At 54.7% G+C, this 26,810-nt stretch overlaps 5 protein-coding genes across 6 annotated transcripts; 3 read left to right on the top strand and 2 right to left on the bottom strand.

Moving 5' to 3' along the window:
- Positions 1 to 294: 294 nt before the first annotated feature.
- Positions 295 to 17,369, bottom strand: H257_07376 (hypothetical protein; the record flags this gene model as incomplete). Its single annotated transcript, XM_009832879.1, has 16 exons — positions 295 to 834; positions 896 to 4,392; positions 4,450 to 5,545; positions 5,609 to 6,559; positions 6,636 to 8,821; positions 8,883 to 9,131; positions 9,188 to 10,164; positions 10,218 to 10,519; positions 10,580 to 13,172; positions 13,235 to 13,503; positions 13,552 to 13,849; positions 13,913 to 14,288; positions 14,347 to 14,533; positions 14,582 to 15,530; positions 15,620 to 16,202; positions 16,260 to 17,369. The coding sequence occupies 16 exons, from the start codon at positions 17,367 to 17,369 to the stop codon at positions 336 to 338; spliced, it is 16,122 nt and encodes a 5,373-aa protein (XP_009831181.1). The 3' UTR covers positions 295 to 335.
- A 302-nt stretch (positions 17,370 to 17,671) lies between these two features.
- H257_07375 (hypothetical protein) lies at positions 17,672 to 19,410 on the top strand. Its single transcript, XM_009832878.1, has 7 exons — positions 17,672 to 18,064; positions 18,112 to 18,329; positions 18,395 to 18,570; positions 18,615 to 18,842; positions 18,902 to 19,020; positions 19,075 to 19,216; positions 19,274 to 19,410. Exons 1-7 carry the CDS (start codon positions 17,688 to 17,690, stop codon positions 19,340 to 19,342), a joined length of 1,329 nt encoding a protein of 442 aa, XP_009831180.1. The 5' UTR covers positions 17,672 to 17,687; the 3' UTR covers positions 19,343 to 19,410.
- Positions 19,411 to 19,872: 462 nt separating this feature from the next.
- H257_07374 lies at positions 19,873 to 21,661 on the top strand. 2 transcript variants are annotated; one of them, XM_009832877.1, is made up of 7 exons: positions 19,873 to 20,319; positions 20,366 to 20,556; positions 20,623 to 20,798; positions 20,869 to 21,093; positions 21,144 to 21,262; positions 21,312 to 21,453; positions 21,520 to 21,661. In XM_009832877.1, the coding sequence occupies exons 1-7, from the start codon at positions 19,916 to 19,918 to the stop codon at positions 21,592 to 21,594; spliced, it is 1,332 nt and encodes a 443-aa protein (XP_009831179.1). In that variant the 5' UTR covers positions 19,873 to 19,915; the 3' UTR covers positions 21,595 to 21,661. The 2 variants fall into 2 exon arrangements, with proteins under 2 accessions (XP_009831179.1, XP_009831178.1); XM_009832876.1 differs by having other exon boundaries at positions 20,856 to 21,093.
- A 383-nt stretch (positions 21,662 to 22,044) lies between these two features.
- Positions 22,045 to 26,806, top strand: H257_07372 (hypothetical protein). Its single transcript, XM_009832874.1, has 6 exons — positions 22,045 to 22,471; positions 22,525 to 22,951; positions 23,008 to 23,333; positions 23,386 to 23,832; positions 23,884 to 25,080; positions 25,144 to 26,806. The coding sequence occupies exons 1-6, from the start codon at positions 22,100 to 22,102 to the stop codon at positions 25,276 to 25,278; spliced, it is 2,904 nt and encodes a 967-aa protein (XP_009831176.1). The 5' UTR covers positions 22,045 to 22,099; the 3' UTR covers positions 25,279 to 26,806.
- Positions 25,342 to 26,700, bottom strand: H257_07373 (hypothetical protein). The gene has a single exon (XM_009832875.1). It carries the CDS (start codon positions 26,675 to 26,677, stop codon positions 25,451 to 25,453), a length of 1,227 nt encoding a protein of 408 aa, XP_009831177.1. The 5' UTR covers positions 26,678 to 26,700; the 3' UTR covers positions 25,342 to 25,450.
- Positions 26,807 to 26,810: the final 4 nt, after the last annotated feature.

Genomic DNA, 26,810 nt, shown 5'->3' with positions numbered 1-26,810 from the left:
AAAAAAAGCCGAAATTTTGTTCAAATTCGCGTATTGATTAGACTGGAACTTCTGATTGGCTGAATATACATTCGATAAGCACCAATCCGATCCACTGAAAAATGATATTGCCAATAGCGTCGATATGTGGATATTTGTACCAAATCCATAATATTTTGCCAATATGTTTTGCAAATAGAAGAAGTATTAATACTAAGCTTACGTAAGGTGGATACTAGTACTTCGAAGTACTTCAAATAGTAGATATTAGTGGATATATCAAAATATACAAATATTATTAACGTCACAACACGATGCAAGATATACATATATATTCAATTTATTCTAACGGTTGTCTAGTCGCTGCCTTGAAGCAGCTCGAACCATTGCCGCAGCGCATTGCACAACGTTTCTGGCAGCATGGTGGTGTTCTTCATGATCACATAGTACGGGAACGGGAAGTTGTCCATGTAGGGTGTCATTTCCACCTTGCCCTTGACAAAACTCACGCTTTGGGTATCACAAATGCCTTGACCATCCTTCGGGTGGTCCACAATCAGCAGCACGATCAGCTGCTGCTGCTCCATGGCTGCCTGCACGAGCTTCTGCATCTTGGTGCGTCCGTCCTTATCAAAGCGCCCGTCCGAGATCAAAAACACGATCTGCGTGATCTCCGTGTTGCCGTGGCCGCTGGCGTTCTGCTTGGCTTGGTTGAGCAGTCCCTGAATGGCTTCCAGCGTGTCCACCATGTGGGTCTTGGTTTGGTTGAACTGGAACGCCCGAATCACTCGCGCGCCGGCGTCGTCCGTGAACGGCATGTCGAACGGATGGAGCAAGTTGACCTTTTCCCCAAACCTAGACACATCAATCAACGTCGGCACGTTGTATATACATCATCATCATCCACAGGACGTACTTGACCACGGCAATCTCGCCCACTTCCAGTTGCGTCATGCCCTTGCACAACGTCGTGAGCGCCTCCAGCGCCAGCCGGCCGGCATGATTGTCCGCCATAGATTCCGAATCGTCGATTGCAACCATCACTTGGTACGCCCGTTTGGACGGCTTGGTCCGGCGCAGCCAGATCTTATCCTTGCGGAACGAACTGGCAATGTACGGAATCACTTTGCGCATGTTGATGCGCTTGCCCGTCCGGTAGTCGCCTTGCAGACGCGAGCGAAGCATGGGCGCGAGCACCAGCCGCAGCTGCTCGCACAGTCGCTGGGCCCCGGCTCGGGTGATTTGATCGTACGTACTCCACAGTGCCGTGCCTCGTTCGATCGAGTCCACGGTCTGGAGTTGCATGGATGCGTCCAGGTCGGCGCGAAGGGCGTCGATGTCGACCTCGTCCGCTTCTAGGAGTTCCGTCTGAGCGTCTTTGTCGCCGACGTCCACGCCCGACGCCACCACCGGTGCAAACTCGTCGGCATTCATGTCAAAGTCCCGGGATGCCAGGTCGTTCTCCGAGTCGTCGTCGTCGTCGGGGTTGTCCATCTCAACATCCACGTTGTCTGCCGTGAGACCATCTGGTTTGTTCTTGTTGGAAGGCTTGGCATCCAACGGATCTTGAGGCGCCGCCGCCTTGGGTTGGTCGTTGGGCTTGTCTTCCTTGACGGGCTCGGGTTGTTTCGCCGCATCGTCGTCGTCCTTCTTGTCCGTGTCAAGGTCGTTCGAGTCGTCCTCGTCCTCCTCCATCATGCCTTCCGGCACGGCGGCATCGTCGGTAGGCGCCAAGGCCAAGTCGACGTTCTTGTCATCTTCGTCGGCCATCTCCCCCACGCCACCTTGTTCGTCCTTGTCGTCCGGTTTCTCATTCGCCTGCGATTCATTCTGCGTTTGGTTCGTGTCCAGAATCTCCATGCGCCGACGCCAATGCTCCTGCGCCTTTTCCGGGTTTCTGTACGGGTTAAGGTCCTTGCGTTCGCGACTTTGCTCTTGTTGGGATTCAGCACCGACCACCGGCTTGAGTTCCGACCCGTTCGGGTTGGACTGCGCACCTTGCTGCTGTTCCGTCGTGGTCTCTTCGTCGTCTGGGCGATCGGCGTCTTCCGCAGCATCGTCGTCGTCGTCGTTGTTCTCGTCCCGATCTTGAGGTTCCAGCGCATCTTGGCCGTCCTTGGACTCCACGCCCGCCACCGCCCCGGCACTCTTGCTCTCTTCGTTCTTCTCCGTCTCGTGGGGGGGAGGGGGTGGCTGGTCGTCCGTCTTGTCCGTTTCAGGATCGTCGTTGGACGGTACGTCCATTTCCTGCTCCTCGTTGCCCGCGCCGAGCGGCACCGCCTCCGGCTCGTCTTCTTTGGTTTCTTCGTCGTCGTCGTTCTGGTCCGGATCAGCCGTCGGGTCGCCGTCTTCCCCGTCTTCTGGCTGATCTTCGTCTGGCATGGTTTCGTCAATGTCGGCGGCCTCTTCTTCCTCCTTGTCTTCGCCGTCCAGATTCATGTCGTCGGCAAACTCGTCCTCGTCTTTCTTTTGCTCTTCGTCGTCCGGAAGGGCATCGCGAGGCGCGAGCTCTTCGTGCTCGTCCTCGTACTTGTCCTCCGTGTCTTCGTTCACACCGTCGTCGTCGGGCATGTTGCCGTCTTCGTCTTCCTTTGACTCGTCGTCGTCGTCGTTCCCAGCGGTGTCCGCCGGCGGCTTCTCCTTGGGCTTGTCCTCTTCTTTCTTGTCCTTCTCGTCGTCGTCGCCGTCCTTGCCGCGGACTTCGTCCTCCAACGCTTCGCCCTCGTCCATCTTGCTCTGATCGTCAAACTTTTCCTTTTCCTTGTCAATGTTGTCGTCCTCGTCGTCCGAATCTTCGCCCCACCGCTTCTCATCGACAATGTTGTCTTCGTCAAACTCGCCCATTTCACGGTCCAGCTCCTCCTTGTCGTCTTCGTCCTTGTCGTCGTCGTCCTTGTCGTCGTCTTCAGGCACGTCTTCCATCGCCCCGTCAAAGTCGTTTTGCATTTCCAGACCCTTGTCCTGGTCTTCGTCCTTCTTCTTCTCGGGGGGCTCCTGCGGCTCGTCGCCCTTGAGCCCCAGCAGCTGCTCCTCGTCTTCGATTTGATCGCTCACATCCTTCTTGCCGTCGCCTTCGCCCATCCCCGTGCCTTCGACGTCGTCCTCAAAGTTCATGTTGCCACCGCCGTCCTTCTCTTCGCTTTCTTCTGGCGCTTTGCAGAACCCGTTCGAGAGCAACGTACGGAAAATGCGAATCATCACATAGTCGCACTTGGACATGCTCTTGTGGACATAGACAACGTCGCTGAGCAGCTGTTGGTGCCACGCCACGACCAGTTTCCAACTCGGGAGCAACGCCTGCATCCAACGCACACAGGACTGGTACACGTGGCTCCACTCTGATCGCATGTCTTTCTTCAAGAACTGCCACAACTCGTCCATTTGCGTCGACAAGTGGTTGACTCGTGTCGAGTGCACCAATTCCAGTAGGTAGTCTTGGCACTTGTGCAAAGTCGGGGTTTCGTCGACTTTTCCGTCGTGTGCCACGTAATCGCATGCTTTTTGAATCGACACGAGGACACTTTCCACGACACCGTTCAGTCGCTGGGCAAATGATGTCACAAACTCCACTTGGTCGTCCGTGAACGTCGTCGACTCCACATCATCGGCGTCATCACGTTGGTGGGACTGCACCCATTCGAGATTACGCTGTTCGACCGCCGCCAGTGGGGCGGTGATACTGGTCAAGCTTGTTTCTACCAGCACCGCGCGCACATGAGCGCAGATCAATGCGATTTCTCGCGCGTTCTTCAGCAACGGCTCAGGGTTGAGCAACTGAATGTCGCGCGCCAGCACCTCGGGCGAGAACCCGACGATAGGCGACGGCGATTTGTCTTGGAACCCATAACTCGTCGACGTGTCAAAGTTGCCGTCGTCCATCGGGCGCGTCGGCACGCCAGACGTTTGCGGCAGCTGCGTCCGCTTCAGGTCTTTGCCACATTGCCGCAACAAGCCCTTGGACGTTTCCAGCAGCGGATGGTGCGGATGGGCCAAACGCAGTTCGTCCACCCATTGCAGCAGCTGCAACAGGTCCTCCGTCTGCTGGGCGTGCCACTTCTTGAGCGTCTCTTGAGCATGAATCCACGGCGACGGACCTTGCGTCAGCACATGCAAGTGCTGGAGCAGTCCTTCGTGCGTGTGCGCCATCGATTCAAGCGACGCGCGCTGCTGCAGGATACTGTGGAGCATGTTCTCTGCATATCCACTCATCTTGTCGACTTCAGACCATGAAATGTCCTTGTTGTAGCCAGAAATGACAGTGTATCGCAGCGCCTGCAGCTGAGCCAAGTACCGGTAGTAGTAGCTGTCGGCTTGAGCCCAGATTGGCAGCGGGTCGTCGGCAGTGGAAGGATGGGCACTCGCGTGCAGACGAAGCGACGCCTCAACACGAGGGATTTCCAATTCCAACAGCGACTACAGTCCAAGTGATGAGAATTCAACCAAACTATGTACAGACTGGTGTAGTAGTACCTGAATATGCGCTTGTTGGGGCGGCGTCTTGGTCTTCAGCGTAGACCATCCTTGGTTCTTGAGTTCCGCCAAGAGATCAATAAGGGCTTTCTTCTTGGCGCCTTTAGGTGCAGTCTCCGCCTTCAAGCTGTCAATGCGAAGCAACACCGCCGTGCACAACTCTTCGCTAAGGTGTCGGCCTTGTTGGTTCACGCGCAGGGTCTTGTCACTGAGCAGCTCATGGGTCGCAAACTTGTGAATTTTGCGGCTTAAACTGGGCAGTTGGAGCAACCACCGGAGGGCATTGGACTCGGCCACTTGGGTCAGCGCTTCGGGCAAGTCGAACGTCGCCGACTTGTCGATGTGAGGCACAGCCACCACTCGCCAAATAGGAATCTCGACGTCTTCAGCGTCTTCGTCGTCGACTTCAATCGGATCTTGGCGCGTCTTGAGCTCAATCCAGGTCGACTGCAGCGCCTGGATCCCGTCGTATTTCTCGCTCGTGATGTTGCCGTCGATGACTCGGTCCAAGAATGCCTGCATGGGCATGTTGAGCACTTCCTCATAGTCACGCACAAACTTCATGAGTTTGCGATGGCTCTTCTCCGCCGACAGCGCCAGCGAGTAGTACGTTTGCTCGTCCCACTTGCTGATCTTGACAAACTCGTCGAGCTTGGTTTGAATCGGCTGGCGTAGTCGTGCCCACATCGGATGCAAGTTGTACGTCAAGTGCTGTGCATAGTACCGATACAAATGGTACATCATGCACGCCAACCGGTACGTTTCCGCGCTTGTTTCAGCATAATGTGCGGCAAAGAGCTGGCTACAGAATGAGTAGAGCAGCACCAACCGCGTTTGGAACTGACCGACCGTGCACGATCGAAGGAACCCTTCCATCGTGTCAAACAACTTGTACCGCCATGAATCGAGCCACGAGCTTTCCAGCGGCGCCGGCACCACCATCCAGTTCAAGTTGACCGCGCCGACCTCTTGTATTTCCGGCTTGGCCGTCAACAAACTGTACAGGTGAAACCACGCCTTGCGCGCTTCCAGCTGAAACGACCGTTCCTTGATCACCATCAGTTGTGGCCACGAATACAGTTCCAACTTGCGCCATCTAATCATCAGTATATATCACACAACTTAGCGCTACATTTACTCTAGAACCATGCATTCGTACCGGACAACCAGGGCACTCAACGCGGCCATCTCTTCTTGAATCGACACGTCCTTGGACGCAATAGCTTGCCATTCCTGGGCATTTTTCAGCAGCAATTCGACACCCACCAAGATTTGCGCCAGTGGCACTTGGTTGGACATTTGGCGCAGGCGGTTGGACACCAACAACAGCTTTTGCAGTATCGCATTGTCGGGCCATTGGATCAGCAACGATTGCAACCGGAGCATCATGCGCTGGAGGGGTTTACGCACCAACACCACTTCCTTCACATGCGGATCCCGGTGAAAGTCAATGTTGGCCACGTAAGATGCACTCAACTGCAAGAACGGCACCGTGTCGCAGGCGGCTTGTTCGTCCAGCACATGTTGGGTGTACACTAGATGGCCTCCACGGGTGTCCGTGTCCAATTGGGCATCCAACAGGGAGTTCAACGACGGTTTCAAGTGGAAACCCAGCGCATACTTTTTGATCCACGCCGACTTTAACGACGTCCCAGTTGCCCACGTGTGCACAAATAGCCGCTCGTGACATGCCGCAACGAAGTGCACGACGTGGTCCGGCAGCGGCGACGGCTCTTTCTCGTCCTCAGAGTTGGGGTTGGCGCCATCCAAGGTATCGGTCGCCAGCAAGTCCGAGAACGCCTTGGCAAAGTCGGGAAATTGCTGGCGGTACTCCTTCTCCAGCAGTTGCTCCTCGCTCTCAATCTCCAGCGTCCGCGTCTTGAACTTGTACAGAGCATCGGCTTGCTCCTTTTCGCGCTCAAGTTTAGCTTGATTTTCCGACCACAGCTGCAAGAACGCGTCAAAGATCGCCGGCGCCGTGTCCACCATCGCATGGTGCGCATGTGGCCGCAAGGACGCCTGGTTGCGGTAATGCAATTCCACTTGGTTCAATGCGGCCGTCAACCGGTCCACCGCCGACACGTGGTGTTCATTCAACGTGTCCGAGTGCCTACAGAAAATTGCAACACATTGTCATCGTTTCTGATCTATATAGCCCTTGGCATATGATAATCATAGGCACGTACTTCAACAGCACTTCGGCCGTGGCATGGTGGGTATCCGGACTCGGCATGCACAGCACCGTCCGCGCCAGCGTCTGGACATGGGCAGTGGCCTTGGCTTCCAGCACATGCGCGACCAAAGACAGTCCGTCCTTGGCATGGTACACGCTGGCAATGACCGGCTCCACCACGTCGCGGTAGTCGGTGTACTTGGCCTGCAACCGCGCGACGAAACTGTCGGTCGTCTGCTGAAACATTTTGATTTCGCGCACCAGCTGCGCGGCGTTCTTGTCGTCGTCGTCCACGTGTTGGCACCAATGCACAACCTTCTTTGTCATGATGGACGTGGCAAAGCGCACAATGTCTTGAAACAAGTCGCCAAACAAGTTCTTATCGCACGGCCGCTCAATCGCCTTGAGTTGCAGCTTGTCGATCTTGTCCGACAGAGGCTGCGGGTCTCGGACAGAGTAATCCTGCGGCGTCAGGTTGGTCATGCACGCGTCCACGGTGTGGTGCACCGCCCACTGCGCCATCCGCCCGAGCAAAAAGTCTCGCTTGATCAGCGGAATCAACGCCGGATCCAGCGGTGACGACGGCGTGAGCAGTCCGAAGCGCCACAGGCCCACCAGTGTCCAGCTCACCCCATGCCGTAGCAACGCATGTTCCTTGTACGAATGATACAGCGTCAAGAACGCCTCCAACACTGGCAGGGACAGTGTGAACCGCGTGTCCGTCGACGCAGCCTGCAACTGCTGCACGATGGTCGGAATCGATTCGCTGGACTCTTGTATGTACGACGCCAAGAGGTCGTACACTTGATGGGACCGAGGCACAAAAATGTAAAGCGTGGCCAAGACCAGCGACCACAAGTAGTCGTGGCTCCACCCAAACAGGTTGGGCGCTTGATGGGCGATAGCCCAGTGGTCCGCCGCTTGCTTGAGCTTGGTCGTGCTCACAGTGACGTCTACAATGGGCATTTTCGAGCTCGATTCCAAGTACTGCATCGCCAGAGTCGTTTCCACGGCCTGAAACAAGCGCAAGAATCCACCGACCTTGGACAACGTTACCGCGTCGGCGTCTGTGTGGTAGACGCGACTGGAGATTGCATCGAGCGAGTTCACGCTGCTGTTCCACAGTCGTTCGTGGAAGTACACCATGGCCGAGTTCAAGTGTTTGGCCACCACGTCCCGGAACTCGGCATGGTCGGCAACCGTCACCACCACGACACCGTCGTCTTGTACGTACTTGTGGGCACGCCACAGCAAGTCTTGATGGGGTACCAACGTCACAGCGGACCGAGTGTGCACTTGACGCTGCAATGTCAAAAACGCTTCCAGGTTGCGTACCAGAGATTGCACCGTCGCGGCAAACTCGGCGTCGGATTTTTCGACCAACAGCGTGGCCAACGTACTGACAATGTGCAGTTCGAGCTCCAACACTCGGAATTCCCGCAGCGGGGCAAGTTGTATCTGAATCCACGATGCAATCACTGGGCTTTCGTCTTCGCTCAGTAGCAATACCGTCGCGTCCTGGTTGACGTCGTCGTCGTCGTCTTGGGGCTGCAAATACACCAACAAGTGCGAATGATTTGCCACGTATTTAGCTTGAATGGTTTCGAGCTGGTGGCGCAGTGCGTCCGGCAACTGCTTTAGCGTGTCGAACGACTGGCCCGACGTTTCGATAAACCAGGCGTACGTTGTGAGCGCGTGCAACACCTCTTGGATGTACGACGGGGGCATAGACAGTACGAGCGCCGGCTGGAATTGAAACACCGAGTTGTTGGTGCATAGCAAATCCACGAGCGACAACTGGTTTACTGATGACGGCACGTTCGAGCACGCCGCGGCCAGCTTTTCCACAGCGGAGATGGCCGTCCACGTGGTCAAGCAAGGCGGCAACTGCCGATGTCCGCCGCGCTTCCACAGCGTGTCCTTGGCCCGAGCGCATCCGATGCACGTAGCAATGGCGTACTCCATGCGCTCCACCATATCGTGCACGTGAACGACCGAGGTCGTCAAGTCGGTGACACACAATTCGCCAAATGCTTGCCAAGCTTTGACGAGCCATTTCCATCCCACGAGGAACGAATGCCACGGAAAGGACACGGACGCCTCCTCGGTTGTAAGCACATGGCTCCATGCAAACCGAAGGTGCAACACGCTTTGCACGGCGCTCACTTGATGGCGGGTCAACTGGTGATGAAGGGTCCGCTACAACAAGACAGGGTGAATCATCACAAGTCTGTTGTGTATATTGGAGAAAACGGCATACCTGGACAAATTCATGCACGCATGTATCCAAAGCCGATAGAAATGGGTACACGACCGGCACCACGTCGTTGTCGACGTCGACAGCGTCCGATCCGTGCAGAAAGCACTGGTACGACTGGTTGAGCACCGTGTGGCCTGCCTTGGGCTTGACTTCGCGCTTGGATTTCTTGGACTGGGATTGTTTTTCTCCAGACGACTTGATGCCGAGCAGCGTCTGCTCTTCATATCGATGCCACCATGTGGACTCGAGCTACAACAAATTGAGTTGGCTGATGTCTATATAATGGACTCCGACGAACTTCTTACCATTTCCAGGGTTTGCAACACTGCTTCCACCTTGACCCACAGCGCTTTGGTCGTGTCGTCGCCATGCTGAAGCACTTCTGCGCGCAGAATTTCTCGGGCTGGGCGGTTCCCGTACAACGAATGGATGTCCAAGCCCGGCATGGCTGCGTTCAAAGCCTTGATGTGACTCGCCAGGACGTTCCACGTATGTTGCAACGACGATTCGTCCGCCAGATATTTCGCAAACTCATGTTGAACCAGGGGCGATGCAAAGCCATCATGTTGTCCGCTGCGGTAAATTGCCCACGGAAGCATGGCCGTCGCCAACTCGTCCGAGTGCTGAGTCTTGGCGCATTCCGTCCACGATTCGTGGTTGCTCAAGAGGAGCGACTTGGGCCAGTGCGCTGCCGCCGCCCCGCAGAGCAGCTGCACCACATCGAGCACGGCGTTGTTGGACATGTTGGGGGTCTCCAAGTACAACGCAAGCCGCGATTGCAAACGCGTCATGCCTGCGCTCGCGTCTCGAACAAACACATCTGTGGAGAGCGACGGGGGGGCGTAGTGCGGCTCTGGGGGCCATACCAGGTCGATGGCGATGCCGAAAATGTCGAGCATCGCCTGCTGGCAGGCTTGCTGGGTTGCAAATCCGTGGTCGACATAAGCCTGCGTGAGCTGGCTCCAGTTGTACGCGTGGCGCCACGAGATGGACCTGTCTTGCTGCATCATGTCTTCGTGGAACGTTTGGAATTGGTGGTAAATACTCAGCGGAAATTGAATGGACGACACGGACTGCATCAAGGACAACATGTCCAGATTGGACTTGGTCGAAATCACATTTGGCGGCAACAACGCAATCTCAATGCATCGGTTTCGCATGGCGCGACTAACTTCGCCAAACTGGGCATCCATGGCCAAGAAGATGCGGAAGTCCGGGTGCGGCTTGACTACGCGCAGGGTGCCGTTCACGACCCCACATTCATTGACGAGAAGTTCACCATCTAAATTTCAAAAATAATGTTAGCGGTTTGAAGGGAAGACATATTCGACGCACTGATTTCCAGCAAAGAATTCAAGCGATCCAATACAGATGCGCTGCAGAAATTGACATTGTCGAGCAGCAACCACTCGCCAGCTTCCAAAGCTTGCAGCAACGTGCCATCGACCCACTCAAAGCAACTGGAACGTCCAGCCGTGGACGCAAGGAGCTTGATGCTGTCGAGTTTTTCTTGAATAGAGTCCAGAGATAACGGCAGCACAATGGCGGTATGTTTGTCTACCACTTGAACCACCAACGCCAGCAGTTGCTGGAGTAGGGTCACTGTCATAGGATCCAATTCCGACTTGTGGCCCTTCCTGCTCGATATAATATTAGCATACAAACAAATAAACAACAGGGTCGAGAGATATGCGTACCAGTTGCGCTGACGCTCGAGCACGGCATACTCTGCGTCCGCTAGCTGGGCCACGGACGCGAATTCCTGTTGAAGGATGCATTGCTGCTGCAATTTCTGGACGGCGTAACTGAGCTCTGTTTGCACTTCTTGGACGCGACGTTGCACATCCACTTGCTCAAAACACCCGAGCAGCTCGGTGGCATCTGTGCCGGAGCTTAAGCCCAACTCGTGCAGGCGGTGGCCAGTGAGCGACGCCAGCAGTTTGACGATTGCCGATTTGCCGCTGCCGCTAGGGCCGACGAGGAGCGCGGGCCACTGCAGCCGGACGCAGTGCATCAACGCCTCGGTCGGTTCCAGCCATTGCGTCAACAAGGGCGGCAACGACGACAAGTCGCTGAACGAGGCTCGAGGCAGCACCGCCACGCCCACCTGCAAACTGTCGGGCGTGATGTGAAACAGGGGCGGAGGGACGTCGTCGGATGTGGCAGTGTCTCCAAACACTTGGCGCCACCGTCGTTCCAGACACACGCGGTCCTGCACGGTGCGGAACCGGGATGTGTACAGCATCGGAATGTACCACGTCACAGACGGCGTCGTCAACGTCGACGCCAGCGTACACCACCGAAACACATCGCGGAGGTTGAACTCCCACGGGGCCCCTTGGCGACCATACGATCCCTGGACCATCGTGTCTTGGTGCACCAGTGCATTGAACGCAATCATCTTTTCAATCGTGGACGGCTCAATCGACGGGTACAAGGCCGTGGCGATGATGTTCAAGTCGTCGTTTGCCAACGTATCCACTACAACGCGCGTGAATCTGTTCAAAAACGATTTGGGAAGGCCCTTTCGGCCCCCGCCTTGACGCAACGGATTCTGCGCCGCAAACACCCGAAACGTGGACGGACAGTGGAAACTCTTGTCGATCTCCGGAATATACACAGTTCCTCGATGATCCAGGCAAGCGTTGAGCCCTTCGAGCACGCTCTGGGACGCCAAGTTGAGTTCGTCCAGCAACACCCACTGCCCAGCCTTGAGGGCACGTAAAAACACCCCGTCGCACCACGTGAATGGACTCGTCGCGTCTGGATCGGTCGATGGCAAGTCAGATCCAAACAAGTCGGCGACATCCGTTTGTTCCGACAAGTTGATGCGCACCAGCGTTTGGCCGCTGAGTTGGGCCAGTGCATGGATAAGACTCGTCTTTCCGACCCCAGGGGACCCTTCCAACAAGATCGGACGCGACACTTGAAGTGCGCGCAACACCCGCTGCAGATTCTTCATGGTCGTGGGGGCGGCCAACGAAAATGGAAGCGGCACGGGGGCTTGGGGCCCCCGGGGGATGAAGAACGGAGACACCCCACAAATGGTGTCTTGGGTTTCCCACTGCGTAGAGGGCAGCACGTCCGGTACAGGGGGTGGAAGCGACGCCAGGAGCAAGCCATACGCTGTCGTGCGCGCCGACGTGGCCGCATGAAGCGACTGCGTCGAGCCCAAGCCAAGCCCGTCCAAGATGGACAACGCCGCGCCCTGCACATACGCCATCGACGGCGGCAACGTGGACACATGCATGAAGTTGAGCCACGAGAGCAAGTCTCGCAACGTCACCTTCCACCCGTGCAGCGAAAAGTGGCCATTGAAAGCTTGAACAAACTGCAAAACGGACGGCGCTAAGTGCACACTCGCGGCGGGCAGTCGGTCCCGCACGACAATAGCCAAGTCGGAGACACTGGACAGACTCGGCACCCAGATTTCCGTGAACCGGTTGCGTAGGGCCGGGGACAGCTCTCGCTTCCCAAAGTCCCCCCCGGGGTTCATCGTGGCAAGGATGCGCCACTTGGGGTCGGCAGTGATGTGTTCGGCGTCGTCGCCCTTTTCCGCCAGCACCAGCCCCCGCGCTGGTTCCAGCACGCTGTTGAGGCGTTCGAGCACGGCGTCGTCCGCCAAGTTGATTTCGTCAACGAGAAACAAATCGCCGCCCTTCATGGACGTCACAAGGGGACCGTCAACCCATTCGAAGAGAGCGATCGCTCGCTGCTTGAGCTTGAGCAGACTTTGCACCACCGTTTGCAGACTTGTGTCGTCGATATGTTGGGTTTTGGCCAACAAGGGTTCCAGAACCGGGAACAGCTGCATCACGTTGGTCGTGTCCACGGCATCCAGCGCACTCGTATCCACGTCGAACGACGTCGCCAACGTCGTAAACTGCTGCAGCAGGGTATGCAATTGGTTCAACACGGCGTCTTTGCCACGCACGGGCCGCAGACTGCCGAGAAAGTCGGCGGTTTCGGTGTGCTGATGGCAGTTTAGAATGTGGAGCGACTGGTCAAACAGCAACGAGTACAGCTGGCACACGGTGGTCTTGCCGGCGCCCGTGTCCCCCACGAGCAAGACAGGTTCTTGGTGTTGCAAGCACCGACCAACCAACGCAAACAGACGACGAAGTGACGACGTGATTGAAATGGACGACAGCCCACTATTGTTTCCCTTCCCATCGGTCGCCGACAGTTTGGTTTGCACTTGTGCAAAATGTTCTGGGGTGCCCCACACTAAATTCGGTTCATCCTGCCCGATGACTTGGGACAAGTCGGGCTGTCCATTGTACAGCGCATCTATATAATACAAGCCGTCAGGTAAGATTACCATGGGGGATTCAAAGAGGAAGAAATCGTACCCAGGTCAATGGTGGCGCCGCAGTGTTTTTCCAGAACTTGCTGCACAACGAGCTTGTCTTCGTCCTTGCGCAGACGCTCGGCCAAGAGGAAGTACCCTTCTTCCGCTACCTTTTGCTTGGTCGTGGGCTGGCGCTGCGCCCATCGAAGCAAGTCGCGGGTGGTGATGAAGCCAGCTTTGCCAGCAAACACGCTGCTTTGCGCTCGAATGCGCTGCAGGTCCAGCATGATAGTGATGAGAAGCGAGCAATAGCTTGGCGGGAGCGCGCTCCTACGTATATGCATCAATATCCCATGCGGTAAAACTGTTCAGACGTACCGTTCTTGCAGAATTTGCTGCAGTTCCTTGGGCGGGACTTCGTCCACTTGCAGCTCGATGAACCGGTTTCGGAACGCACGACTGAGCACCTTGCGACCACCGTACAGCCCCGGCGGGTTTTGCGTGGCAAACAGCATGAACCGAGGATGCGGCTGGATCGTGGTTTGCGTTTCAGGAATAAATAGTTCGCGGTTGTCGTCGAGCAGTCGATTCAACGCTTCCAACACTTCAGACGGCGCCAAGTTGAGTTCGTCGAGAATGATCCACCACCCCAAACGCACTGCTTGCACGAGTACCCCTATGAAACATCACCACACATTATTTCAATCACACGGAATGACCACTCCAATGATCGATCTACCTTCTTGGAACGTGAGTTTGCCGTCCTTGTCCGACACATATGACCCCAGGTACTCTTGAATGTCCGTGTGTTCGTGGTTGTTGATGCGCACGCACTTTTGACCAAGTCGTGCGGCGACGTACAGAATCAGCGACGTCTTCCCGGCCGACGTCGGGCCTTGCAGCAGCAGCGGGTACTTGCCAATGACGACTGACCGTGCGACGTGGCGCAGGTTGAGTTCCACGGACGGTGTCAACACAAACTTCTTCAAATTCGTCACGGGGTCTGCAATTGCTTGATCGAATGGCTCCAACGTGCCTTGGGGCACCCAATACGAGCTGATCAACTCAAACTCGTCGTCCACTTTTCGCGGTTTCGGCGGCGGGTGGTCCAATTCCTAGGCCGATTTGCATGTCAACATTGGGTTGGATATAGAGTCTTCAACAACCCTATACCTTTTGCTTGAGGTTCGGGGCAAACGTTTTGCGAATGCTCTTGACCATGAGCACCCGCGACGAAGCGTCCAATTGGGTCGCAAACCCCATCGAAAAGCTCTCGTACAACGCACGCTGGACACTGTACCCCTTCTGGAGCATCGTTTTGGTCATGAGGAGCGACCGCGACAGCGTCCGCAGACTGTATCTATACGATTGTTCAGAGTTTTGTCATGTTAAATCGAAATAGCCATACCTCGGTCGTTGCCTCGCGCCGTCGTTCAGCACATCGACTGCCATTTGCCGCGACTGCAAGTAAAACTCGACCGTGTCGGCAATCGGGGCATTGGCAATCTCCTTCCACTGGTGGTTCACAATCAGCGTCAAGTCCCGCGGACACACGCACTCGTCAACGTAGATTTGCGTGAATCGGTTGCGCAGCGACGGCGGCAGGTCCTTCTTGCCAACGTCCGTGGGCGGGTTCATCGCTGCGAACACGCGAAAGTTGGGGTGCGGCTTGAGTAGGTCCACGTCGCCCTTTTCCGTGAGCGACAGCCCACTGTGTTCGCCTTCGAGCACGCTCGAGAGCCGCTCCAACGTGTCGGCCGACGCCAAGTTGATTTCGTCCAAGAGAATCCAATGGCCGGCCTTCATGGCTTGGACGAGCTGGCCTTCGACAAACGCAAACGCAAAGCTCGACTCGACTTGTTGGTGTTGGCGAATGAACCGGCTCAAGTCGCTTTGAAACGCTGTCCATTGGTGCGCCGTGGTCGTTGTTGTCGTGGACGTTTTCTGCTTCTTCGTGGTCGCATCGGCCATCTTTACAGCCTTGAGCATGCCCTGACTCATCTTTTTGAACGACTTGGCGTCAAACGCTTTCTGGATCACTTGCAAAAACCCAGCGTTCGATGACGACGGAAACGTTGCCCCAAACAAAGCCACAAAGTCCATGTACAAAGGCCGGGCCAGCTGGTACATGTCGACGGGTTTGTACCCGCCGAGGAGATCGGCCGAGTCACTTTGGACGTTCAGATTCTGCACGACCAGCGTCTGGCCGAGGGCAGAGGCTAAGTACTGAATCAACGTCGTCTTCCCGCAGCCAGTTTCCCCGACCAGCAGCGTCGGCTCATGTGTGGCCACCGTCGCGGCCAATTGTTCCATGAGTCGAAGACTGTGGCCAGTCAGGACAAACGGAATTTGATGGCCTACGCACAAAGAGACATCTCGGGTTTAGCCAGCATGTTCAAGGCTCTAATGAGTCCAGAATTTTCGTCACTTTTAATCGAGATCATACCGGTGGTGGCCGACTGGTGGGTGAACATCGTTGACAGATGCACTCGACCTACTTGCACTTCTTTGTGGTGCGACGTAAACACAGGTCGGTGGTTCACCAGCTGGTGCTCGACGACTTCCGAAGGGACCTGCCACAAGTTGGCCACGGCCACGGCGGCTTCCACGCGCTGGACGGGGTCGCGGATTCCCATGCAAAACACGTCCCACGCCTCGCGCACAATCGACTCGCGGCGCTCTTGCGTCAGAAAATGCTGCGCTTCAATTGTTCCCAGCAGCGTTTGCAGGCGGCGGCACCACTTGAGCATGTCCCGCAGAGAAAACTGCCGGCCGTAGCTTTGGCGGATAGCGCGCGACGATTCTTGACTGACCACACGAAACGTTTCCAGCATTTGCGACACGACGGCCGCAGACAGCTGCGGGTAACCTTCGACCAGCACGAGTTGGATCTCGTCCATGGAAAGCGGGGTCAAGTGAATGTGATGCCACAACGAAGATGGAAATCCCTTGGGCATCGCAGCCATAGACTTGCGACTCGTGGCCAGCAGTTGAAAGCCAGGTGATGCCGTGATTGCTTGGCCTCGGATCTACACACGATTTTAGCTCGGTCCAAGCTGTCTAGAATGTGCAGGAAGGTAGTTTACCATCAGTTCGTTCGTGGTGAGCAGCGGAAGCAACGCCGCCAACACATCCATGGACGCGCGGTCAATGTCTTCAATGACCACCCATCGCCCTTCGGTCACGGCTTGGGTGAGCGCACCAGGTTGCCAGCTGAATTCACCGGGAATGTCGGTACATACATACGACCCGACCAGCGTCTTGCTGTCCATTTGGTCGTCCAAGTGCAGTTCCACCAAGTTGGTGTGGCCGGTGCGACGAGCCAAGTCGCGGATGAGGGCAGTTTTCCCACAGCCGTCCGTTCCGGTGACCAGGATGGCGCGCTCGACGCTGAGGGCGATGGCCAGCGACCGCAGCGCATGGGTGGTCGATGTCGTTTCAATCAAGGGCGGGTACGTTGGTCCAGCTGCTCCTGAGGTGGCTTTGAAAGGCACGACGATGCCGCACACGTTGCAAAGCGTTGGGGGCAGCGACTTGGCGACTGACATGACATGGGACCACGACGCCGGAAGGGCAAGATGCTGACTGTCAGTCGAAGAAGAGGCATGAGTCGTTCCTGCCTGTGGAGTGAGGAAGGCATTGCGCGTGGAGTTGTCCATGTGGAGGAGAATGCTGGCGGCAATCTTCGCGTTTTGTTGGGTGACGTGGTCGGTGGAATTGCACAGGGCAAAGAACGGCGTCCAGTTCCACAGCACTTTGCATTCGATGGGCTTGACCTGCAAAAACAACTTGGCAGTGGTCGCGGCGCGGCGTTGGCGCGACGTGGACAGCGATGCGAGCTGGACGAAAAAGCTTTTGGTCGATTCCAAGTATGGTTTCACGAGGGGCCACACACGGGTGGTGGTGTGCAATACGCGTGCAAAGGTCTGAGCCAGCACTTCGTGTGCGTCGTTTAATTTCACCTGCAGTAAGTGAGCACATAGCTCCAAAATGTATGGACGGAAGTAAACGCAGACGGCGTCGGCAAGCGCCTCGTCGTCGTCAGCCAAAAGCAGTGCTGTCGCGTGGAGAAGGTCGCTCGAGTGTTTGTGGTATACAGAGAGGGCTCTCTGCTTCAGGTGTGCCGGAAGGACGGTAGAGTCATTCTGTAGTACGTGCTCCTGGAAGGCCTTGCATGCAGGCTGGAGGTCTGACATGTTGAAGGCTTTTCCACGATGATTTTGTGTTGCAAGGAATTTGAGCTCCACCAATCAAATCCACGTGGTTTGTGACTGGTGCCCAGTATCGGCACCGTCGACGCCAGCCAAAAGAACCTAAATATTTCCAATTTTGGCGCAATATTATTTCACAAAAGCGTGAAAACTAAACATATTTGGAAGCTATGACCGAAAATTGACCTCAAATATGCACTTTATATCTATATAAATTGACGTCTTTTGTTAAAACAAACGGTTACAGCGGTTTCGTTCGATCTACTATTTGTTCCACGTGCACTTCGCAGTTTCCAAGCCAGCATGCGAACCCACGTGCTCATGCTTTGGTGTCTTGCCAGCATATGCTACTTAACACAAGGACACAACGCTGTAGCCAATGCGACGAGCTTATGTGGCGAAACGGAGGCCGTCCACACTGGGAGCCTTAATTCGCTCTACTACGTCTTCTACGAGTCGCGGATAGTACCATCCGACCACGCGCCGCTCGTCATTTGGCTCTCGGGTGGACCGGGCTGCTCCAGTCTTGTGGGCATGCTGTTTGAGAATGGTCCTTGCTTGGTGGGTGAGGACTCGTCCACGGCCAAAGTCAATCCTTCGTCCTGGACCAACGCAGCGCACATGGTGTACATTGACCAGCCTCGAGGCACAGGGTTCAGTTTGCCTCGACAAGACAGAGAGTACGCTCTTTTCAATAGTTTGCATGTTTAACATTGTACTCCTATAGAGACTGGTACGAATCCGATGTGGCGGTGGACCTGGTGGGGTTTCTTGATGCGTTCTACGACAAGTACCCTTCATTGGAAGCAAACGACTTGTTCATTTTCGGAGAAAGCTATGCCGGTCATTACGTACCGGACTTTGTATACGCCTTGCTACATCGACCTGCCAGCGTGGCAAACTCGCCCCACGCGAATCAAATCGTCAACAATTTGAAGGGCATGGGTACCGTACTGCTAGCTAAATCGCTTAGTCGTCACCCCTACTAGTTTCTAACTGTATATCGTTAGGCATTGGCAATGGACTCACGTCGCCTTCTGCTATGTTCAGCACCGTTGGCGAGTTCGCAGCCGGAATCTCCAAAGGTCAGCTCACCGCGGCGTCCCCAGAAGAATTGCAGAAGTGCCACATTGGTATTCAACGATGCCAAGAAGCAGCACAAGGAGGGTTTGGCGATTGCTCTATGGTAAATGCTACCATGATTTTTGACTTTATTGAAAATATGACTAGCTCCAACCGTGCGATAACATCATGGCCAATTTACTCGACCAAGTGCGTGGAGCCAATCTCAACTACTACGACCTCCGTGCCCACTGCAACGACGACGACGCGTTCCACCTATGCTATCGCTTTTCACCGCTTTATGACTTCGTGAATGCTCCATCCACACGAGCGGTGCTGGGAATTCAAGACAAGACGTGGACACCGTGCAGCCACGACGTCTTTGCACACTACGCGGTACAGTCAGCTGCTGTCCATGCATTATACGGCGGTCGGTTGCTTATAATGTGCCATAGAAATGTGATTACTATAGTGAAAGCGAAACCAAAGTTGCCAATATATTGGACCATGGGGTCCGGGTGCTAGTGTATGCCGGCGATCAAGACCTGGTTTGCAACTGGAAGTCGCAAGACAAGTGCGTTGAATGTACCCATGCAAAGTGCAGATTATTCATGTGGATATATTGTAGATGGACAAAAGACATGGCATGGGCCCATCAAGCTGACTTTGTCAAGCAACCACTCGGGAAATACATGTACAACAACACTGACGTCGGCGAGCTCCGCCATTACAATGGGCTGAGCTTTCTGCGGGTGTACAGTTCTGGCCATGTACTGCACAATTGATATCTGACAGCTCCGCCAAACTAACTGAATGATCATACATAGATGGTCCCGCTTGACCAGCCCGAGGTTGCCCTGGATATGCTGGAACGATTTGTGTCAAACCGGTTTTAACGTATCGTTAAATCGGTTTCGTTTCATTTTTTTGCTATGAAATTACTAGTAATATATGAATATCGATACTTCGATTTATTTATATGGATTTCAAATATCCGTGATATTAATAGTATCATGTGTCATCGTTAATATTAGGTCATATCCTAATTAGTCGAGGTGAGAGTAAATTAGGATAATGCTAGCTCATTGCATACAGGCCTCGTCCGGGAGCAACACGGCTACGGCCTACCTGCCGCTGCCCGACAAGAAGAAAAGATAAATCATTCGGTGAAGTGAGAAGCTTAGATCCGCACTCTCGTACGGCCGCGCTTGCGCAGACGGCCTCCCGGGCGCTCGGGGCCAACGTAAGGCTTGGTCATTACTTTAGGTTTCATCCCACAACTTCATCCACATATCATCCACGCTTTGACTCACTGTCAACAATTATATTATATTAACCATAGTATCCAAGGTTGGTGTTAATATTAAATGCTGTCCCGTAAGATTTCACCTCGGAGCCTTTATCCGGATAGTGGTAGTTTGACAACCGCTGACAGTGAGGATACAAACCTTTGGGGATCTTGGAAAGGCATGTACACTGTAGCATGGAGGCTCGTCGTCCTGTTCCTGCTTCTCGCTTGCAGACCAGTCATGGCGTCCATCTTCTTTAAGCAAGATACTGTGGAAGACTCAAGCCTTTGCGGCGAGCCTGAGCCGAGACACACGGGGTTCCTCAATGGTCTCTACTACATATTCTACGAGGCAAGGGTTCGCAGCGTGGTGGCCGAGTCTGTTCCGCTAGTGATTTGGCTGTCTGGAGGACCTGGATGCTCCAGCCTCGTGGGCATGCTGTTTGAAAATGGCCCATGCATCGTGGGCGAAGACTCCCCTACGACTATTTCATTGAATGTGAATTCGTGGACCCAAGCCGCCCACATGGTGTACATTGACCAGCCTCGCGGCACGGGCTTCAGTCCAGCCCGAGCGTCATTGAGGTACGAAAAGCCTACCATGTTGCCAGAAATCCCTCAGACCTTTCAGATCGTGGTCAGAAGCCACGGCGGTGGACGACTTGGTCTCGTTTCTGGACGAGTTTTACACTGCGTTTCCAACGTTTGCGTCCAACGAGTTGTACATTTTTGGCGAAAGCTATGCCGGCCATTACATTCCAGACTTGGCCCACGAGCTCCTGCTTCGGAATTCACGGGCGTTTCAGAATCTCAAAGGCATTGGTACTATAGAATTGGCAAACTACCTGCATGACAAAGCCCCGCATCATCATTGGTACATGTATGTAGGCATTGGAAATGGCTTAACATCGGTGGAAGCTCTATTTGACACCCTTGGCCCGTTCGTCAAGTCCGTCAACAATGACATATTGTTGACAGAGGCCAACGATTACGTGGAAAGCTGTGAAGAGGCCATACAAGCATGTCAGGATCCTGCCATTGGTGGACAAGGTGATTGCTCCAAGGTGGGATATACACGAAAAACGCTTAAAAGTTACTAGATAATTCATGTCATCATCAAGTTGCCCTTTGCAGGTGACAGTGTGCGAAGCCTTGTCAAGCAACGTCATGGCCCAGGTTTATCGACAAGGGCTCAACCACTACAACCTCGACCGCAAATGCCATTCCGACATGTTTCGGCTATGCTACCGTTTCCAGCCATTGTACACATTTGTGAACTCCCAAGCGACGATGGCCAAGCTGGGGATATCTGGTCACTCGTGGGCCCCTTGCAACAGCGATGTGTTTGCAGGTCATTTGGTACGAATACGGATCTATGTGCAAGGGTGGTTGGTCAAAGCTATATGAAGGACAAGGACTATTTCGAAGAAAGCGAAGGCAAAGTGGCCACGTTGTTGGATCATGGCATTCGAGTGCTCATTTATGCTGGCGACAAGGACCTTGTGTGCAATTGGATGGCCCAAGACAAGTACAAAGTGTAATTGGCGATTGCTCGTCGTTTCATATGGGGAGACTAGGTGGACACGAGAGATGACGTGGCACGGTCACGACGAATTCAACGGAAATGCCATGTCCGCATACGTTTTCAAGGGCGAAAAGCATGGCCAAGTCCGATCGGCGCAAGGGCTGACATTTTTTCGAGTGTACAACGCTGGCCATGTACGTTTATTACTACGTCGTATGACATTGCTCAAGTGTTGGCGCTTATTGCCTTTGTTGAGGTAGATGGTGCCACTGGATCAACCGGCGGTCGCGCTCGACGTCTTCCGAAAGTTCATCACCAACCATCCTCTTGTGTAGAGTCGCTACACTTTGTATTGATATCGTAATGACAGCATTAAACCGATCGATACATTAAGTAGGATGGTAAATGTGGTTCTGCTGTACTGTATGGTCGGGCGATTCATTCACAAACCCTGGCTAATATTGTACAAGATGCAACACGTGCGAAATAAAATCACCGCGGATGTTACATGTTAGCTAAGGTCCTACATAGTAACCTTTGGCTATAATCGTGGAATATTGTGCGATGCCCACCGCTGCACCATGCGATCGTTACACGTAGTATCGTGTTAATATCGAGGCTCACTCAATATATCGCGGGCTTTGCAATTACTAGTAACTAGTTATGTAGTTGTCGCCTTTGAGACGGCATTGCAAGTACATTTTGCATTTATTTACCAGTTAAAACGTCAGTGGTCGAGATTATCGTGTCTTTTGATTAATCCCGTTTCAAAAGTAACGAATGTGGCTATACATATTGGTACATCTTGACGGCCGCGTTCGTGTACTGTAGCAGGCGAGGATGACACCATTCTTGTCCGAGATCAACGAAGACATGCTGCGGCAATTTGAAGACGAATTTGACGCGCAAAAGTCCAAGGTGGAGCAAGCCCGCGAAATGCTAAAGCACAAGAAATCGTTGGAAATCCAAAAACAGGTCGAGAGCATGCGGGCCACCGTCGCAAACTTGGACAAAGATGTGCTGGAGTCGCGGGAAAACCGCAAATCCCTTCGGAACCGCCTGATGGAGCGAAAGGCGCTGATGAAAACGCACATGGCCGAGCACCAGGAGCTGCGACGATGTACATGGAATGTTGAGCGCACCCATCAGCTGGAAGGTGCGGCCCAAAGACGCCTCGACCTCGAGCGTCTGCAAGACGAACGAAAGCGAATGGTACAGTTATATGCAACCCTTCGAATCAGTCAGTGTAAATGACTTTGCATTAGGAATCCTTGCTGGATGCTGCGACGATTGAACTGGATGCAATTGAAAGCGAGAAGCGTCGACGCCAGGAAACGGTGGAGGTCCAAATGAAGCGAATACTAGACAAAGGCACTGTACTAAAGCAACAGCTCGAGGACGGACACTTGGATATTCCCGAAGTTCGCCGAACCATTCAAGACCACGGCCACGAGCAGTTCGTACAAGAGTGCCACGGGCTGCGGCGACTCCAACAACAGCAGCGCGTTCTCGACCAGCACAAACGGCAAAAGGAACTCAACGTCGAAAGGGCCAAGTTGGTTGCCGATGAAGACATCCTTCGCCAGCAAATGCATCTACAGGCGGCGGATCCAACTGGCTTGATTGGTGCGACAGAGTGCGACGATTGTGTGGACGACGTGGTGGCTCAAGCATGTCAAATTCTGGCCACTGGTACATGTCGACAGACATCATATACTATATCGTACCTTCTAGCCATGGTTTCGTAGGAGATGCGACGCTGTCCGCCTTGCAAAACTCGATTGTCGAAAAGACCAATGTGGTAAACACGAACGCCGCGGCTGCTGCTATCCCCCCAGCGTACAACGGATCGCTTGGACCGCAGTCGTACCCTCCATGGCTCGAGGCTTCGAGGGAGATGGCGCAGTCGTTGATCATGGAGGTCGTGACCGCCCTGCCGCTCTCGATGTTTGAAACCATGCGCTCGTTGAAACAACAACGAAAGCAATGGAAATGTACTCAAAGAAGACTCGGTCGAGCCCATCGGCGACTGGTTACTGCAACCGCCATCCAGACTTTTCATCAAACGCTCGTCGTACGCCCGTGAGAATATACAACCAGCGTCTGTCTCATGTTTCTGTGTGTAGGACGACGTAGTGGACGACATGTTACGTGATTTGCATGGGGAATTCATATCCGTCACTCGACGAGTGAGTTTATTGGTCACTACCTCCATCGTCAAAACCTTGGCAAGTTTTCGAGAACAAACATCCACTTCCGCACCACAAACTACTCAACTTGTCAGCGCTATGCAGGAAATGCAGCGACGGCGAAATGTCGAGGACGGCAAGCTTCATACGCCCGGTCGGCTGTTCCCACGTCACATCTTGACACAATCCCTGGTCGAAATGTTGCCCGTCGGGGATGTTCCCACTGGCGGAACGAAAAAGAAGTGGTTTGGGGGAAAGGGGGGCGATACTGAATCAGCCAAATCCAAGCCACTTCGGCAGCCCCCAACAACCCCCCCACACTTAAAGATTTCTCGTCAAGTGTTAATCGATGCGATTGCTCGTGTCAACGCCCTGCCTGACCTCGTACGTAACGTCTGTTCCCTTCTTTTACAAATTCCATTCCACTTCTCGTAGGTAGCTTTGGAAGCATCATGTTGGAAACACGTGCTGTTTCAACCGGTTGCTAACTTGGTGATGCCAATCACTGCAGTTTGCGTTCACTTTTGTCGCGTTCAAAACGAGTTCGTGTTGTGCGCAGGGGGTGCCAAGGGGGAGCTCGCCCTCGTGGACGTCGGAACGTCCACCGTTCTCCGCCAGCGGCTGGACCCACCTCAACCTGGACGGACCGCTTCAATTCAATCGTTTGGCAGCCAGTTCCTCGTGTACGCTCCGTTCCAACTTAAGCTTTGGACATCTCGGCCTGTGAAAGGCATGGCACTGTCGGTGGTATTCAACTTGACTAAGGCCGACTTGGCGCTGCCAGGTCGTGAGCTGCAAGATGTGACGACCGGGTGCTTCGTCCCAGCGGCGTCCTTGTCTGGCACGTCTTCGAGCATTGTCGTGGGCACCGCTGATGGATCCATCCTTCGTCTCAATCGATCGACGGACGACGTTCGACCTGTCTTCGGAGCCTCTTCGCTTGAAAGCCCTAACCCCAATCCACTCAATAATAGCCGCCAAGAACACTTCCAATTCCACCGCGCCGCCATTGTCTTTTTGGCTTGCGTTGGAACCACGCCGTCATCCCTGACAATTCTGAGCGTGGACGTCACGGGGATCGTGTGTCACTGGACGAATGCCAACTGGACAGGCTTTGGCTGGTTCGAACCGGCGCAATCATTGCAGCTCGTTGGCCCTGGAGTTGTGCAAAGTGCTCAGCTCACTACAGACAGCTCACGCCTCGTCGTGTTTACGTTCGATGCTGCCACGCGACAAGGGGTGTTTATCCAACTGACGTGGCAGCCTCTCCTGGCAGCGATGTCCACCGTCATTCGAATCGGGTGTATGTCGCCCCCGCCTCCATTTACTATTCTCCCGCCCCTCGCCGCGCTGTCGCGAACGGCCTGCGACAGCGTCCTCGTCATGGGTAGCACCCTTGCCATGTATTCTCTGGGCACCGGTCAAGTGTTAACCCCCGCTTCGGCGTCCTCTATGGAATGCAAATCCCAGGCAGTGTCGGTCACATGTAGCGATGGCTACGTTGTGGGCTGTGGGGCCAACGGCAAAATTATGGCGTTCCAAATGCAAGACTTGTCGTCCATCGATGCCGTGCACGCGGCGAGGCGCCTAGCGCAACCATTCAACCACCAGACTCAAAGACAATCTCGAACGGTACGAACTATTTCCTTGACCAGCGTCGTGATGATTTGCGCTTCAAACTCCATCGCTGCTTAGATTGTTCGCGTGCAACATGCAGGAGACCGCAACATGGTGCGAGCGATGGTGGTATCGATCCTGGACCGTATCCTTGTGGAAAGGTGGCAACCACCTCCCCAGGAGACGGTGGTGTCACCGTGGATGTCAGCTTAATCGATCTCGACATGCTGCAAACTTCTTGCATCCCACACATACGCCCAGTCTCCAATCTAATGGCGAGAAAGAGCACTGTACGAACCCACTGTTGTATCCTTGCAAATCGCACTGTAAACAACAGCATCGATTCCCAGGTCAAACTAACTTTTCAAACCAGTACGGTTACTATTTAGACAGGGGTGTATTCCTTGCGCTTGTTGCCAAGGTGACGACGCAAGAGTACGACGACCACGACTATGGCGAGCCCGAGGCCTCCCACAAACCACAAGAGGCCGTTGAAGTCGGTCGCTGCCACGTCCGTCGACGACGAGGGCGCAGCGCCTTGCGACACCTTGGGGGCCAAGGAGCCTGTCGTCTCCCCCGCTGTGGAAGGCACCGACGAGAATTCCGGAACCGCCGTCGTGGGGGTTTGGGTGGCCAACACCTTGACGCCCACTTGGGTAGCTTCGTGCGCGGGCAGTTGGAGGGACGCGAACGGCGCGTAGAAGTTGACAGTGGTGAGCACTGGGCCCTTGTTAAACAAGGAGCGTTCGGCCTCGATGATGGCCGGCTTGGGGGTGACATACGTGACGTCGCCCGCGCCGTTGGTATAGAGCGCATTCACCGACTTGACCACGGCGCGGCCGCCCCCCGTGATGGACACAGACGTGTTCTGGGCCTTCAACGATCCGGCGTACACTCCCCCCACTCCGGAAATCGAAATGTTGTGCGTGCCACACACCGCCGTGGGCAAGAAAGTGATGTTGCCCGTGCCAGACACTCCCGACGAGACTGTGGGCGCGTTGAATGGCTTGCCACCAAAGTACACGCTCCCCGTGCCTTTCACTTGGACGTCGACAGCTTGTGGCACGATTTCCGCCGGCGACGAGATCAACACGCTGCCCGAGCCAGTGGTGGAAACCTTGAGCGACTGCGACGCCACGCGGTTCGCGGACCATTGGACGTTGCCCGCCCCTTCGTTCTCGACCTTGATGAAGCGGGCCGTGATGTCGTTCGTGGAGACGAAGAGCGTGCCGGAGCCAGACACCTTGAGCGACAAGTCTGCGTCCACCGTGTGCGTGCCCGTGGCGACAATGCACGCGCCATTGCCGGCGCACTCGATGCCTTGCAGACGATGGGAAGGAACGGTCAATTCACCGAGGAACGTCGCGTTGGGGAACTTGGTGGCGTCGAACGACGCCGCCGTCACTTGGAGCAGCGGCGACCCCCATTCCGTGAACAGCTCGATGTTGTCCAGCACGGCTTGTGTGTCCGTGGTGACGCGGAACGTGAACGCATCGGCCAAGTCGCCGGCGGTAACAAACACGGGGCCAGGAAGGCCAAGGAGAACTTGGTGGAGTTCCGCCGCGACGTCGTTGTTGCTGTTGTCGAGCGTCCACGATTGCGAGAGCGACATGATGGCGGTAGCAAGAAAGTCAAAGAATGCCCATGGAAGTGAATACAGTATGTTGACGCGCGGCAAGGTTGAAATACCCTAACCAAATAGTCATCCCCTCGATTAAAATACCAGCAATGTACTTCGAAGTATT

This window comes from Aphanomyces astaci (genome assembly GCF_000520075.1).
Source record: "Aphanomyces astaci strain APO3 unplaced genomic scaffold supercont1.15, whole genome shotgun sequence".
NCBI classification, from domain to species: Eukaryota; Oomycota; class Saprolegniomycetes; order Saprolegniales; family Verrucalvaceae; genus Aphanomyces; species Aphanomyces astaci.
The sequence above is the reverse complement of the archived record's forward strand: the minus strand, read 5'-3'. Positions and strand labels throughout refer to the sequence as shown.